The 17,319-nt window shown below is 46.3% G+C and overlaps 1 protein-coding gene and 1 long non-coding RNA gene across 2 annotated transcripts in view; both read left to right on the top strand.

Moving 5' to 3' along the window:
• tbc1d2b (TBC1 domain family, member 2B) overlaps positions 1–17,319 on the top strand; it is a 131,066-nt gene that overhangs the window by 100,541 nt on the left and 13,206 nt on the right. The window contains exons 7-11 of the mRNA XM_052512427.1: positions 2,554–2,733; positions 3,254–3,364; positions 8,658–8,848; positions 11,999–12,068; positions 13,866–14,030. Of these exons, the coding sequence (XP_052368387.1) occupies positions 2,554–2,733; positions 3,254–3,364; positions 8,658–8,848; positions 11,999–12,068; positions 13,866–14,030 (717 nt within the window). The remainder of the gene's footprint in view (positions 1–2,553; positions 2,734–3,253; positions 3,365–8,657; positions 8,849–11,998; positions 12,069–13,865; positions 14,031–17,319) is intronic.
• LOC127926794 (uncharacterized) lies at positions 236–2,547 on the top strand. Its single transcript, XR_008125095.1, has 3 exons — positions 236–640; positions 988–1,017; positions 1,143–2,547. It is a non-coding gene; the product is annotated as an uncharacterized LOC127926794 (long non-coding RNA).

Below are 17,319 nucleotides of genomic sequence, written 5' to 3'. Positions count from 1 at the left end.
GTGGGGTTAGGGTTAATATTGTGGTTATCCTCTAGGGGGGGTTAGGGTTAATATTGTGGTTATCCTCTAGGTTAGGGTTAATATTGTGGTTACCTTCGAGGTTAGGGTTATTATTGTGGTTACCTTCTAGGTTAGGGTTATTATTGTGGATACCTTCTAGGTTAGGGTTATTATTGTGGTTATCCTCTAGGTGGGGTTAGGGTTAATATTGTGGTTATCCTCTAGGTTAGGGTTATTATTGTGGTTATCCTCTAGGTTAGGGTTAATATTGTGGTTATCTTCTAGGTTAGGGTTAATATTGTGGTTATCCTCTAGGTGGGGTTAGGGTTAATATTGTGGTTATCCTCTAGGTTAGGGTTAATATTGTGGTTATCCTCTAGGTGGTGTTAGGGTTAATATTGTGGTTATCCTCTAGGTTAGGGTTAATATTGTGGTTATCCTCTAGGTGGTGTTAGGGTTAATATTGTGGTTATCCTCTAGGTTAGGGTTAATATTGTGGTTATCCTCTAGGTGGGGTTAGGGTTAATATTGTGGTTATCCTCTAGGTTAGGGTTAATATTGTGGTTATCCTCTAGGTGGGGTTAGGGTTATTATTGTGGTTATCCTCTAGGTTAGGGTTAATATTGTGGTTATCCTCTAGGTTAGGGTTAATATTGTGGTTATCCTCTAGGTTAGGGTTAATATTGTGGTTATCCTCTATGGGGGGTAGGGTTAATATTGTGGTTATCTTCTAGGTTAGGGTTAATATTGTGGTTATCCTCTAGGTTAGGGTTAATATTGGTTATCCTCTAGGTGGGGTTAGGGTTAATATTGTGGTTATCCTCTAGGTGGGGTTAGGGTTAATATTGTGGTTATCCTCTAGGTTAGGGTTATTATTGTGGTTATCCTCTAGGTTAGGGTTAATATTGTGGGTATCCTCTAGGTTAGGGTTATTATTGTGGTTATCCTCTAGGTGGGGTTAGGGTTAATATTGTGGTTATCCTCTAGGTTAGGGTTAATATTGTGGTTACCTTCTAGGTTAGGGTTAATATTGTGGTTATCCTCTAGGTGGGGTTAGGGTTATTATTGTGGTTATCCTCTAGGTTAGGGTTAATATTGTGGTTATCCTCTAGGTTAGGGTTAATATTGTGGTTATCTTCTAGGTTAGGGTTAATATTGTGGATATCCTCTAGGTTAGGGTTAATATTGTGGTTATCCTCTAGGGGGGGTTAGGGTTAATATTGTGGTTATCCTCTAGGTTAGGGTTATTATTGTGGTTATCCTCTAGGTGGGGTTAGGGTTAATATTGTGGTTATCCTCTAGGTGGGGTTAGGGTTAATATTGTGGTTACCTTCTAGGTTAGGGTTAATATTGTGGTTACCTTCTAGGTTAGGGTTAATATTGTGGTTATCCTCTAGGGGGGGTTAGGGTTAATATTGTGGTTATCCTCTAGGTTAGGGTTATTATTGTGGTTATCCTCTAGGTGGGATTAGGGTTAATATTGTGGTTATCCTCTAGGTGGGGTTAGGGTTAATATTGTGGTTACCTTCTAGGTTAGGGTTATTATTGTGGTTACCTTCTAGGTTAGGGTTAATATTGTGGTTACATTCTAGGTTAGGGTTATTATTGTGGTTATCCTCTATTTTAGGGTTATTATTGTGGTTACCTTCTAGGTTAGGGTTAATATTGCTCTCGGTTAGGGTTAATATTGTGGTTATCCTCTAGGTTAGGGTTAATATTGTGGTTATCCTCTAGGTTAGGGTTATTATTGTGGTTACCTTCTAGGTTAGGGTTAATATTGTGGTTTCCTTCTAGGTTAGGGTTATTATTGTGGTTATCCTCTAGGTGGGGTTAGGGTTAATATTGTGGTTATCCTCTAGGTGGGGTTAGGGTTAATATTGTGGTTACCTTCTAGGTTAGGGTTATTATTGTGGTTACCTTCTAGGTTAGGGTTAATATTGTGGTTACATTCTAGGTTAGGGTTATTATTGTGGTTATCCTCTATTTTAGGGTTATTATTGTGGTTACCTTCTAGGTTAGGGTTAATATTGCTCTCGGTTAGGGTTAATATTGTGGTTATCCTCTAGGTTAGGGTTAATATTGTGGTTATCCTCTAGGTTAGGGTTATTATTGTGGTTACCTTCTAGGTTAGGGTTAATATTGTGGTTTCCTTCTAGGTTAGGGTTATTATTGTGGTTACCTTCTAGGTTAGGGTTATTATTGTGGTTACATTGTTGGTTAGGGTTAATATTGCTCTCGGTTAGGGTTAATATTGTGGTTATCCTCTAGGTTAGGGTTAATATTGTGGTTATCCTCTAGGTTAGGGTTATTATTGTGGTTATCCTCTAGGTTAGGGTTAATATTGTGGTTATCCTCTAGGTGGGGTTAGGGTTAATATTGTGGTTATCCTCTAGGTGGGGTTAGGGTTAATATTGTGGTTATCCTCTAGGTTAGCGTTAATATTGTGGTTATCCTCTAGGTGGGGTTCGGGTTAATATTGTGGTTATCCTCTAGGTTAGGGTTAATATTGTGGTTATCCTCTAGGTTAGGGTTAATATTGTGGTTACCTTATAGGTTGGGGAGATCAATGAGCAGCTGAGCATGCTGATGGAGACCATCCAGGCCAAAGATGAGGTCATCATTAAACTGTCCCAGACACCCCCCCAGGGAGCAGACGGGACCACCCCCCTGCTGCAGGACTGCAGCTCAGCTCCACCCCCCGCCAGCCAGCAACAGGAGATAAACAATCTTAAGGTACAAACCGGGCTGGGGGGGGTCAGAACCACACTGTAATAATTAATGTGTGGGGGTTGGGTCAGAACCACACAGTAATAACTCTGGTGGGGGGGTTGGGTCAGAACCACACAGTAATAACTCTGGTGGGGGGGTTGGGTCAGAACCACACAGTAATAACTCTGGTGGGGGTGTTGGGTCAGAACCACACAGTAATAACTCTGGTGGGGGGTTGGGTCAGAACCACACAGTAATAACTCTGGTGGGGGGGTTGGGTCAGAACCACACAGTAATAACTCTGGTGGGGGTGTTGGGTCAGAACCACACAGTAATAACTCTGGTGGGGGTGTTGGGTCAGAACCACACAGTAATAACTTTGGGGGGGTGTTGGGTCAGAAACACACAGTACGAACTCTGGTGGGGGGGTCTTGTTTAAATGTGAAGAACCACACACTAATAACTCAACTGAACACAGCTAATATCCTATTTCTCATGTTATGACAGTTTTTATGATGCTTATTTAATGGTATTTCCATTTCAGGACAGTGTTCAAGGCTATAAATCCCAGAACAAGTTCCTGAATAAGGAGATCCTGGAGCTGACTATTCTACTAAGGAACGCTGAGGCCAGGGAGCGATCTCTGGAGGTTAAGGTACTACTGGGCTGCAGGACTACTGGTTTGGTGCTGTTGGTGTACTACTGGGGTACAGGACTACTGGTTTGGTGCTGTTGGTGTGTACTACTGGGGTACAGGACTACTGGTTTAGTGCTGTTGATGTGTACTACTGGGGTACAGGACTACTGGTTTGGTGCTGTTGGTGTGTACTACTGGGGTACAGGACTACTGGTTTAGTGCTGTTGGTGTGTACTACTGGGGTACAGGACTACTGGTTTGGTGCTGTTGGTGTGTACTACTGGGCTGCAGGACTACTGGTTTGGTGCTGTTGGTGTACTACTGGGGTACAGGACTACTGGTTTGGTGCTGTTGGTGTGTACTACTGGGGTACAGGACTACTGGTTTGGTGCTGTTGGTGTACTACTGGGTTACAGGACTACTGGTTTGGTTCTGTTGGTGTGTACTACTGGGGTACAGGACTACTGGTTTGGTGCTGTTGGTGTACTACTGGGTTACAGGACTACTGGTTTGGTGCTGTTGGTGTGTACTACTGGTTTGGTGCTGTTGGTGTGTACTACTGGGTTACAGGACTACTGGTTTGGTGCTGTTGGTGTGTACTACTGGGGTACAGGACTACTGGTTTGGTGCTGTTGGTGTGTACTACTGGTTTGGTGCTGTTGGTGTGTACTACTGGGTTACAGGACTACTGGTTTGGTGCTGTTGGTGTGTACTACTGGGGTACAGGACTACTGGTTTGGTGCTGTTGGTGTGTACTACTGGGTTACAGGACTACTGGTTTGGTGCTGTTGGTGTGTACTACTGGTTTGGTGCTGTTGGTGTGTACTACTGGTTTGGTGCTGTTGGTGTGTACTACTGGTTTGGTGCTGTTGGTGTGTACTACTGGGGTACATGACTACTGGTTTAGTGCTGTTGGTGTGTACTACTGGGGTACAGGACTACTGGTTTAGTGCTGTTGATGTGTACTACTGGGGTACAGGACTACTGGTTTGGTGCTGTTGGTGTGTACTACTGGGGTACAGGACTACTGGTTTAGTGCTGTTGGTGTGTACTACTGGGGTACAGGACTACTGGTTTGGTGCTGTTGGTGTGTACTACTGGGGTACAGGACTACTGGTTTGGTGCTGTTGGTGTGTACTACTGGGGTACAGGACTACTGGTTTGGTGCTGTTGGTGTGTACTACTGGGGTACAGGACTACTGGTTTGGTGCTGTTGGTGTGTACTACTGGGGTACAGGACTACTGGTTTGGTGCTGTTGGTGTGTACTACTGGGGTACAGGACTACTGGTTTGGTGCTGTTGGTGTGCACTACTGGTTTGGTGCTGTTGGTGTGTACTACTGGGGTACAGGACTACTGGTTTAGTGCTGTTGGTGTGTACTACTGGGGTACAGGACTACTGGTTTGGTGCTGTTGGTGTGTACTACTGGGGTACAGGACTACTGGTTTGGTGCTGTTGGTGTGTACTACTGGGGTACAGGACTACTGGTTTAGTGCTGTTGGTGTGTACTACTGGGGTACAGGACTACTGGTTTGGTGCTGTTTGTGTGTACTACTGGTTTGGTGCTGTTGGTGTGTACTACTGGGGTACAGGACTACTGGTTTAGTGCTGTTGGTGTGTACTACTGGGGTACAGGACTACTGGTTTGGTTCTGTTGGTGTGTACTACTGGGGTACAGGACTACTGGTTTGGTGCTGTTGGTGTGTACTACTGGGGTACAGGACTACTGGTTTGGTGCTGTTGGTGTGTACTACTGGGTTACAGGACTACTGGTTTGGTGCTGTTGGTGTGTACTACTGGTTTGGTGCTGTTGGTGTGTACTACTGGGGTACAGGACTACTGGTTTAGTGCTGTTGGTGTGTACTACTGGTTTGGTGCTGTTGGTGTGTACTACTGGGTTACAGGACTACTGGTTTGGTGCTGTTGGTGTGTACTACTGGTTTGGTGCTGTTGGTGTGTACTACTGGGGTACAGGACTACTGGTTTAGTGCTGTTGGTGTGTACTACTGGGGTACAGGACTACTGGTTTGGTGCTGTTGGTGTGTACTACTGGGGTACATGACTACTGGTTTGGTGCTGTTGGTGTGTACTACTGGGGTACAGGACTACTGGTTTGGTGCTGTTGGTGTGTACTACTGGGGTACAGGACTACTGGTTTGGTGCTGTTGGTGTGTACTACTGGGCTGCAGGACTACTGGTTTGGTGCTGTTGGTGTGTACTACTGGGGTACAGGACTACTGGTTTGGTGCTGTTGGTGTGTACTACTGGGCTGCAGGACTACTGGTTTAGTGCTGTTGGTGTGTACTACTGGGGTACAGGACTACTGGTTTGGTGCTGTTGGTGTGTACTACTGGGGTACAGGACTACTGGTTTGGTGCTGTTGGTGTGTACTACTGGGGTACAGGACTACTGGTTTGGTGCTGTTGGTGTGTACTACTGGGGTACAGGACTACTGGTTTGGTGCTGTTGGTGTGTACTACTGGGGTACAGGACTACTGGTTTGGTGCTGTTTGTGTACTACTGGGGTACAGGACTACTGGTTTAGTGCTGTTGGTGTGTACTACTGGGGTACAGGACTACTGGTTTGGTGCTGTTGCTGTGTACTACTGGGGTGCATGACTACTGGTTTGGTGCTGTTGCTGTGTACTACTGGTTTGGTGCTGTTGGTGTGTACTACTGGGTTACAGGACTACTGGTTTGGTGCTGTTGGTGTGTACTACTGGGGTACAGGACTACTGGTTTAGTGCTGTTGGTGTACTACTGGGGTACAGGACTACTGGTTTGGTGCTGTTGGTGTACTACTGGGGTACAGGACTACTGGTTTGGTGCTGTTGGTGTACTACTGGGGTACAGGACTACTGGTTTGGTGCTGTTGGTGTGTACTACTGGGGTACAGGACTACTGGTTTGGTGCTGTTGGTGTGTACTACTGGGGTACAGGACTACTGGTTTGGTGCTGTTGGTGTGTACTACTGGGCTGCAGGACTACTGGTTTGGTGCTGTTGGTGTGTACTACTGGGGTACAGGACTACTGGTTTGGTGCTGTTGGTGTGTACTACTGGTTTGGTGCTGTTGATGTGTACTACTGGGGTACAGGACTACTGGTTTGGTGCTGTTGGTGTGTACTACTGGGGTACATGACTACTGGTTTAGTGCTGTTGGTGTGTTCTACTGGGGTACAGGACTACTGGTTTAGTGCTGTTGGTGTGTACTACTGGGGTACAGGACTACTGGTTTGGTGCTGTTGATGTGTACTACTGGGGTACAGGACTACTGGTTTGGTGCTGTTGGTGTGTACTACTGGGGTACAGGACTACTGGTTTGGTGCTGTTGGTGTGTACTACTGGTTTGGTGCTGTTGGTGTGTACTACTGGGGTACAGGACTACTGGTTTGGTGCTGTTGGTGTGTACTACTGGGGTACAGGACTACTGGTTTGGTGCTGTTGGTGTGTACTACTGGGGTACAGGACTACTGGTTTGGTGCTGTTTGTGTACTACTGGGGTACAGGACTACTGGTTTAGTGCTGTTGGTGTGTACTACTGGGGTACAGGACTACTGGTTTGGTGCTGTTGCTGTGTACTACTGGGGTGCATGACTACTGGTTTGGTGCTGTTGCTGTGTACTACTGGTTTGGTGCTGTTGGTGTGTACTACTGGGTTACAGGACTACTGGTTTGGTGCTGTTGGTGTGTACTACTGGGCTGCAGGACTACTGGTTTGGTGCTGTTGGTGTACTACTGGGGTACAGGACTACTGGTTTGGTGCTGTTGGTGTACTACTGGGGTACAGGACTACTGGTTTGGTGCTGTTGGTGTGTACTACTGGGGTACAGGACTACTGGTTTGGTGCTGTTGGTGTGTACTACTGGGCTGCAGGACTACTGGTTTGGTGCTGTTGGTGTGTACTACTGGGGTACAGGACTACTGGTTTGGTGCTGTTGGTGTGTACTACTGGGGTACAGGACTACTGGTTTGGTGCTGTTGGTGTGTACTACTGGGGTACAGGACTACTGGTTTAGTGCTGTTGGTGTGTACTACTGGGCTGCAGGACTACTGGTTTGGTGCTGTTGGTGTGTACTACTGGGGTACAGGACTACTGGTTTAGTGCTGTTGGTGTGTACTACTGGGCTGCAGGACTACTGGTTTGGTGCTGTTGGTGTGTACTACTGGTTTGGTGCTGTTGGTGTGTACTACTGGTTTGGTGCTGTTGGTGTGTACTACTGGTTTGGTGCTGTTGGTGTGTACTACTGGGGTACAGGACTACTGGTTTAGTGCTGTTGGTGTGTACTACTGGGGTACAGGACTACTGGTTTAGTGCTGTTGGTGTGTTCTACTGGGGTACAGGACTACTGGTTTAGTGCTGTTGGTGTCTACTACTGGGGTACAGGACTACTGGTTTGGTGCTGTTGGTGTGTACTACTGGGGTACAGGACTACTGGTTTGGTGCTGTTGGTGTGTACTACTGGTTTGGTGCTGTTGGTGTGTACTACTGGTTTGGTGCTGTTGGTGTGTACTACTGGGGTACAGGACTACTGGTTTGGTGCTGTTGGTGTGTACTACTGGTTTGGTGCTGTTGGTGTGTACTACTGGGGTACAGGACTACTGGTTTAGTGCTGTTGGTGTGTACTACTGGGGTACAGGACTACTGGTTTAGTGCTGTTGGTGTGTTCTACTGGGGTACAGGACTACTGGTTTAGTGCTGTTGGTGTCTACTACTGGGGTACAGGACTACTGGTTTGGTGCTGTTGGTGTACTACTGGGGTACAGGACTACTGGTTTGGTGCTGTTGGTGTCTACTACTGGGGTACAGGACTACTGGTTTAGTGCTGCTGGTGTGTACTACTGGGGTACAGGACTACTGGTTTAGTGCTGTTGGTGTGTACTACTGGGGTACAGGACTACTGGTTTAGTGCTGTTGGTGTGTACTACTGGGGTACAGGACTACTGGTTTAGTGCTGCTGGTGTGTACTACTGGGGTACAGGACTACTGGTTTAGTGCTGTTGGTGTGTACTACTGGGGTACAGGACTACTGGTTTAGTGCTGTTGGTGTACTACTGGGGTACAGGACTACTGGTTTGGTTCTGAGGTTGGTTTTAATTGGTTGGTGTGTGGATGGTTTTAATTGGTTGGTGTGTGGATGGTTTTAATTGGTTGGTGTGTGGGTGTACAACCAGGAAGAAGTCAGTGCAGCTCTAACCTCAGCTGCTGCCCTCATGCCCTGTCAACATTGCTCACTATGTTTATCTCTTGCTCTCGCTCTCTCTCTCCTCTCTCTCTCTTCTCCTCTCTGTGTGCGTCTCTCTGGGTTCCAGTATGTGGCGTTGGAGGCTAAAGTGTGTCAGGTTGAGAGTAAGTACCTGGTGCTGCTTCAAGACCTGAAGAACCCAGTGTGTTCCTCTTCAGAACAGAGTCCTGCCAGGGAGGTCATCTCTAGACTGTTGGAGGATGCACTGAACAACACTGACCCTACGGGACACGCCGTCTTTAAGCCACACCCTGTCAGGTAAACGCACACACACGCTCTACAGGTGGATAGCACCTGATATATACTGTTCTGTAAACGGAACCAATATTTTAAAAGTATGGGAACTGGTTAATAACGTTATTAAATGTTCTGGGCGTTGTTTTTCCAGTCCCACAAAAATGTCAACAAAGTTCCTTTGCAAAGCCCTCTGTCACTCGGAAGATGACTTACTGTAGCCTACCAACTATGTGACAAGATGACTTACTGTAGTCTACCAACGATGTGACAAGATGACTTACTGTAGTCTACCAACGATGTGACAAGATGACTTACTGTAGTCTACCAACAATGTTACAAGATTACTTACTGTAGTCTACCAACGATGTGACAAGATGACTTACTGTAGTCTACCAACGATGTTACTAGATGACTTACTGTAGCCTACCAACGATGTCACAAGATGACTTACTGTAGTCTACCAACGATGTTACAAGATGACTTACTGTAGCCTACCAACTATGTTACTAGATGACTTACTGTAGTCTACCAACGATGTTACAAGATGACTTACTGTAGTCTACCAACGATGTGACAAGATGACTTACTGTAGTCTACCAACGATGTTACAAGATGACTTACTGTAGTCTACCAACAATGTTACAAGATGACTTACTGTAGTCTACCAACGATGTTACAAGATGACTTACTGTAGTCTACCAACAATGTTACAAGATGACTTACTGTAGTCTACCAACGATGTTACAAGATGACTTACTTTAGTCAACCAACGATGTTACAAGATGACTTACTGTAGTCTACCAACGATGTTACAAGATGTTACAAGATTACCTACTGTAGTCTACCAACGATGTTACAAGATGACTTACTGTAGTCAACCAACTATGTTACAAGATTACTTACTGTAGTCAACCAACGATGTTACAAGATGACTTACTGTAGTCAACCAACTATGTGACAAGATGACTTACTGTAGTCTACCAACGATGTTACAAGATGACTTACTGTAGTCAACCAACGATGTTACAAGATGACTTACTGTAGTCAACCAACTATGTTACAAGATTACTTACTGTAGTCAACCAACGATGTTACAAGATGACTTACTGTAGTCAACCAACTATGTTACAAGATTACTTACTGTAGTCAACCAACGATGTTACAAGATGACTTACTGTAGTCAACCAACTATGTTACAAGATGACTTACTGTAGTCAACCAACGATGTTACAAGATGACTTACTTTAGTCTACCAACGATGTTACAAGATGTTACAAGATTACCTACTGTAGTCTACCAACGATGTTACAAGATGACTTACTGTAGTCTACCAACTATGTTATAAGATGACTTACTGTAGCCTACCAACGATGTTACAAGATGACTTACTGTAGTCTACCAACAATGTTACAAGATGACTTACTGTAGTCTACCAACGATGTTATAAGATGACTTACTGTAGCCTACCAACGATGTTACAAGATGACTTACTGTAGTCTACCAACGATGTTACAAGATGTTACAAGATTACTTACTGTAGCCTACCAACGATGTTACAAGATGACTAACTGTAGTCAACCAACGATGTTACAAGATGACTTACTTTAGTCAACCAACGATGTTACAAGATGACTTACTGTAGTCTACCAACGATGTCACAAGATGACTTACTGTAGCCTACCAACGATGTTACAAGATGTTACAAGATGACTTACTGTAGCCTAACAACGATGTCACAAGATGACTTACTGTACACTACCAACTATGTTACAAGATGACTTACTGTAGTCTACCAACGATGTGACAAGATGACTTACTGTAGCCTACCAACTATGTTACAAGATGTTACAAGATGACTTACTGTAGCCTACCAACTATGTTACAAGATGTTACAAGATGACTTACTGTAGTCTACCAACTATGTTACTAGATGACTTACTGTAGTCTACCAACGATGTTACAAGATGACTTACTGTAGTCAACCAACGATGTTACAAGATGACTTACTGTAGCCTACCAACTATGTTACAAGATGTTACAAGATGACTTACTGTAGTCTACCAACTATGTTACTAGATGACTTACTGTAGTCTACCAACGATGTTACAAGATGACTTACTGTAGTCAACCAACGATGTTACAAGATGACTTACTGTAGTCTACCAACGATGTTACAAGATGTTACAAGATGACTTACTGTAGTCTACCTACTATGTTACAAGATGACTTACTGTACTCTACCAACTGTTACTAGATGACTTACTGTAGTCTACCAACGATGTTACAAGATGACTTACTGTAGCCTACCAACTATGTTACAAGATGTTACAAGATGACTTACTGTAGTCTACCAACTATGTTACTAGATGACTTACTGTAGTCTACCAACGATGTCACAAGATGACTTACTGTAGTCTACCAACTATGTTACTAGATGACTTACTGTAGTCTACCAACGATGTCACAAGATGACTTACTGTACACTACCAACTATGTTACAAGATGACTTACTGTAGCCTACCAACTATGTTACAAGATGTTACAAGATGACTTACTGTAGTCTACCAACTATGTTACTAGATGACTTACTGTAGTCTACCAACGATGTCACAAGATGACTTACTGTACACTACCAACGATGTTACAAGATGACTTACTGTAGTCTACCAACGATGTTACAAGATGACTTACTGTAACCTACCTACTTAGCCATACACTCTGTTTTGTCTAATGCATTTAAATAGCTTGACCAATTCACAGACACACACACTGATTGGTGAACTAATTTAACGTTGAGCTAAATGTAAAAGAAAAGGTTGAAGGTTGAAAAGGTCAGAGGTTGAAAAAATAACTGAAAGGAATGATATAAACTGGTACTTGTTTGGGTTCCAACCGGCTTAAACCACCCTAGGGATTGTTCTGCCCCTCCATTACTTCAGCATCACATGTTAAAGACTGGTTTATTAGTATATTGCTCTGTTCAATGTATGCTAGTACTGTGTTAATGTATCAGGATATTGAAAGAACCTTTCCACTGACCCTCTATTCACTGCTGTTGTGCCCCTGAGCAAGGTACTTAACCTTTTATGATTGTTGTTCGGCTGACGACGCTGTCCTGCTCTCTTGTGTGAGGTTATTTCAATCAATTATTTCCCCTCTCCATCCAACCAGTGAGTACGATGTGTTCGGCTTCAAAACAGTTCCAGAGGAGGATGATGAAGAGGAGAAGCTGGTAGCCAAGGTGAGAGCTCTGGACCTGTGCTCCCCCTCCCCTCCCTCTCCTCTCCCTCTCCTCTCCCCCTCCTCTCCCCCTCCTCTCCCTCCCTCTCCTTTTACTCATCATCCTCCTCCTCTCCCCAGGTGAGAGCTCTGGACCTGTGCTCCCTCTCCTCTCCCCTCCTCTCCCTCTCCTCTCCCCCTCCTCTCCCTCTCCTCTCCCTCTCCCTCTCCCCCTCCTCTCCCCCTCCTCTCCCTCCCTCTCCTTTTACTCATCATCCTCCTCCTCTCCCCAGGTGAGAGCTCTGGACCTGTGCTCCCTCTCCTCTCCCTCTCCTCTCCCCCTCCTCTCCCCCTCCTCTCCCTCTCCTTTTACTCATCATCCTCCTCCTCTCCCCAGGTGAGGGCTCTGGACCTGTGCTCCCCCTCCTCTCCCTCTCCTCTCCCTCTCCCTCTCCCTCTCCTCTCCCCCTCCTCTCCCCCTCCTCTCCCCCTCCTCTCCCAAGGTGAGAGCTCTGGACCTGTGCTCCCCCTCCTCTCCCTCTCCTCTCCCCCTCCTCTCCCTCTCCTCTCCCTCTCTCCTCTCCCCCTCCTCTCCCTCCCTCTCCTTTTACTCATCATCTTCTTCCTCTCCCCAGGTGAGAGCTCTGGACCTGTGCTCCCCCTCCTCTCCCCCTCCTCTCCCTCTCCTCTCCCCTCCTCTCCCTCTCCTCTCCCTCTCCCTCTCCCCTCCTCTCCCTCCCTCTCCTTTTACTCATCATCTTCTTCCTCTCCCCAGGTGAGGGCTCTGGACCTGTGCTCCCCTCCTCTTCCCCTCCTCTCCCTCTCCTCTCCCTCTCCTCTCCCTCTCCTCTCCCCCTCCTCTCCCTCTCCTTTTACTCATCATCCTCCTCCTCTCCCCAGGTGAGGGCTCTGGACCTGTGCTCCCCTCCTCTCCCCCTCCTCTCCCTCTCCTCTCCCCCTCCTCTCCCTCTCCTCTCCCTCTCCTCTCCCCCTCCTCTCCCTCTCCTCTCCCTCTCCTCTCCCTCTCTCCCCCCTCCTCTCCCTCTCCCTCTCCTCTCCCTCCTCCCCCCTCCTCCCCTCTCCTCTCCCTCTCTCCTCTCCCTCTCCTTTTACTCATCATCCTCCTCCTCTCCCCAGGTGAGGGCTCTGGACCTGTGCTCCCTCTCCTCTCCCTCTCCTCTCCCCTCCTCTCCCTCCCTCCCTCTCCTTTTACTCATCATCCTCCTCCTCTCCCCAGGTGAGGGCTCTGGACCTGTGCTCCCTCTCCTCTCCCCCTCCTCTCCCTCTCCTCTCCCTCTCCCTCTCCTCTCCTCTCCTCTCCCTCTCCTCTCCCCTCCTCTCCCTCTCCTTTTACTCATCATCCTCCTCCTCTCCCCAGGTGAGGGCTCTGGACCTGTGCTCCCCCTCCTCTCCCCCTCCTCTCCCTCTCCTCTCCCCCTCCTCTCCCTCTCCTCTCCCCTCCCTCCCCCTCCTCTCCCTCCCTCTCCTTTTACTCATCATCCTCCTCCTCTCCCAAGGTGAGGGCTCTGGACCTGTGCTCCCCTCCTCTCCCCCTCCTCTCCCTCTCCCTCTCCCCCTCCTCTCCCTCTCCTCTCCCTCTCCTCTCCCTCTCCTCTCCCCCTCCTCTCCCTCCCTCTCCTTTTACTCATCATCTTCTTCCTCTCCCCAGGTGAGGGCTCTGGACCTGTGCTCCCTCTCCTCTCTCTCCCTCTCCTTTTACTCATCATCTTCTTCCTCTCCCCAGGTGAGGGCTCTGGACCTGTGCTCCCTCTCCTCTCTCTCCCTCTCCTTTTACTCATCATCTTCTTCCTCTCCCCAGGTGAGGGCTCTGGACCTGTGCTCCCTCTCCCTAACAGACCCTGAGGTGTCAGTGGGGGTGAAGTGGGAGAACTATCTCTCCTCTACTATGAACAGAGACATGGTGCACTGCCCCGAACTCAAAGCCCTTATGAGGAGCGGGGTGCCACATGTCCATCGCTCCAAGGTACGATATCATATACCTTATAGCCACATGTCCTCCTCTCCAAGGTATGATATCATATACCTTATAGCCACATGTCCTCCTCTCCAAGGTATGATATCATATACCTTATAGCCACATGTCCTCCTCTCCAAGGTACGATATCATATACCTTATAGCCACATGTCCTCCTCTCCAAGGTACGATATCATATACCTTATAGCCACATGTCCTCCTCTCCAAGGTACGATACCTTATAGCCACATGTCCTCCTCTCCAAGGTATGATATCATATACCTTATAGCCACATGTCCTCCTCTCCAAGGTACGATATCATATACCTTATAGCCACATGTCCTCCTCTCCAAGGTATGATATCATATACCTTATAGCCACATGTCCTCCTCTCCAAGGTACGATATCATATACCTTATAGCCACATGTCCTCCTCTCCAAGGTACGATATCATATACCTTATAGCCACATGTCCTCCTCTCCAAGGTACGATATCATATACCTTATAGCCACATGTCCTCCTCTCCAAGGTACAATATCATATACCTTATAGCCACATGTCCTCCTCTCCAAGGTATGATATCATATACCTTATAGCCAGCCACATGTCCTCCTCTCCAAGGTATGATATCATATACCTTATAGCCAGCCACATGTCCTCCTCTCCAAGGTATGATATCATATACCTTATAGCCACATGTCCTCCTCTCCAAGGTACGATATCATATACCTTATAGCCACATGTCCATCGCTCCAAGGTACGATATCATATACCTTATAGCCACATGTCCTCCTCTCCAAGGTATGATATCATATACCTTATAGCCACATGTCCTCCCCTCCAAGGTACGATATCATATACCTTATAGCCACATGTCCTCCTCTCCAAGGTACGATATCATATACCTTATAGCCACATGTCCATCGCTCCAAGGTACGATATCATATACCTTATAGCCACATGTCCTCCTCTCCAAGGTACGATATCATATACCTTATAGCCACATGTCCTCCTCTCCAAGGTATGATATCATATACCTTATAGCCACATGTCCTCCTCTCCAAGGTACGATATCATATACCTTATAGCCACATGTCCTCCTCTCCAAGGTACGATATCATATACCTTATAGCCACATGTCCATCGCTCCAAGGTACGATACAACAAATCAAATGTATTTTTATAGCCCTTTGTACATCAGCTGATATCTCAAAGTGCTGTACAGAAATTTGCTATCGTAAATGTTAGCAACACCTCCGCCTTTGCGGGATGCACGGGGGTCACTAGTGTAGCCAGGAGGTGAGGCCTCATTTAACACAGTAAATTCATCAGGCTTAAGCCATGTTTCAGTCAGGCCAATCACATCAAGATTATGATCAGTGATTAGTTCATTGACTATAATTGCCTTTGAAGTAAGGGATCTAACATTAAGTAGCCCTATTTTGAGATGTGAGGTATCATGATCTCTTTCAATAATGACAGGAATGGAGGAGGTCTTTATCCTAGTGAGATTGCTAAGTCGAACACCGCCATGTTTAGTTTTGCCCAACCTAGGTCGAGGCACAGACCTGGTCTCAATGGGGATAGCTGAGCTGACTACACTGACTGTGCTAGTGGCAGACTCCACTAAGCTGGCAGGCTAGCTGCACTCTATTTCATTGTGGAGCTAGAGGAGTTAGAGCCCTGTCTATATTAATAAGATGAGAGCACCCCTCCAGCTAGGATGGAGTCCGTCACTCCTCAGCAGGTCAGGCTTGGTCCTGTTTGTGGGCGAGTCCCAGAAAGAGGGCCAATTATCTACAAATTCTATCTTTTGGGAGGGGCAGAAAACAGTTTTCAACCAGCGATTGAGTTGTGAGACTCTGCTGTGGAGCTCATCACTCCCCCTAACTGGGAGGGTGCCAGAGACAATTACTCGATGCCGACCACATCTTTCTAGCTGATTTACACGCTGAAGCTACGTTGCGCTTGGTGATCTCTGACTGTACATTATACATTATTGTATGTATTGGACACTTTTTCAGTACAAAATAATACCGTTTTATTTCTCAGATCAAGGTGTGGGTCTGTTTTCCAGAATCGATTCGTTGTTGTTTTGCTTGGGCCGATTAATCGTTTAGTTAGGGGTTCAAGTAGCATAGCTGAGTGACAGGGTAGCCTAGTGGTTAGAGTGTAGAGGCGGCAGGGTAGCCTAGTGGTTAGAGTGTAGAGGTGGCAGGGTAGCCTAGTGGTTAGAGTGTAGAGGTGGCAGGGTAGCCTAGTGGTTAGAGTGTAGAGGCGGCAGGGTAGCCTAGTGGTTAGAGTGTAGAGGCGGCAGGGTAGCCTAGTGGTTAGAGTGTAGAGGCGGCAGGGTAGCCTAGTGGTTAGAGTGTTGGACTAGTAACCGGAAGGTTACAAGTTCAAACCCCGAGCTGACAAGGTACAAATCTGTCATTCTGCCCCTAGGCCGTCATTGAAAATAAGAAAATAAGAATTTGTTCCTGGTTAAATAAAGGTAAAATAAAAAAACATATTTTATTTCTTATTGAAACTTGATACATGGCATTTATATGTACCAAGCTCTCACAAATTGTTTTTCTAGGCTAGAATTTCAAACAACATTGGCCGCTACTGACCAATAAACATTTGGCACACAGGATATGAGTTTAGCTGACCTGTAAAGTGTGGTTGAGTTTCACTGCATGGTGGCGGCTGTTGAACAGGAAAAAAATGTTAATGCAAGCTCATTGGCTCATAGCAGTCACATGTTGCATTTAAAAACATCGATGCTACAGTCCCATATGTGTTGCCAGTACAGCGGTCCTGGAGGAGGAGACATATAAAGTAGTCAACATCATTGAATATAATCCAAAATACCTTCAAAGCATCAGTTTGATTTTGTCTTCTGATATTTGGCAAGTGTGGTAAACAGTACAGAAGTAACTGGTCCTAGGGCAATGTGCCCAATTCTTCCTCATGGTGTCACAGTGGACACACAGCTGAACCCTGGCGATGCTGCTTGCAGCTTAAATGCGAGAGACCCTATTGTATTTGTTGCCGTTGATTATTATTTTCCTTCTTCTGCCAATCGGTGAAAAAAATGCTAATTCCCGTGAGATGGTAAGGCCTAGGGGGTTGCAGCCCTGTCATGCGACGCCATGGCAATTGGCCATATGGTGGCGCTATAACAAGCTATTCAAAATTAAACTTTGAAAGCTCGATCTCCTTAATATTCCTTTTGAGCTAGAGTCCTAAAATTCGCTATATTCTGTAGGTCACCTTCCTCACAATATAGATATTTTTTTTCCTCTCCAAAAG

This window comes from Oncorhynchus keta, unplaced genomic scaffold (genome assembly GCF_023373465.1).
Source record: "Oncorhynchus keta strain PuntledgeMale-10-30-2019 unplaced genomic scaffold, Oket_V2 Un_contig_833_pilon_pilon, whole genome shotgun sequence".
NCBI classification, from domain to species: domain Eukaryota; kingdom Metazoa; phylum Chordata; class Actinopteri; order Salmoniformes; family Salmonidae; genus Oncorhynchus; species Oncorhynchus keta.
This window is presented reverse-complemented; position numbering and strand designations above follow the sequence as displayed.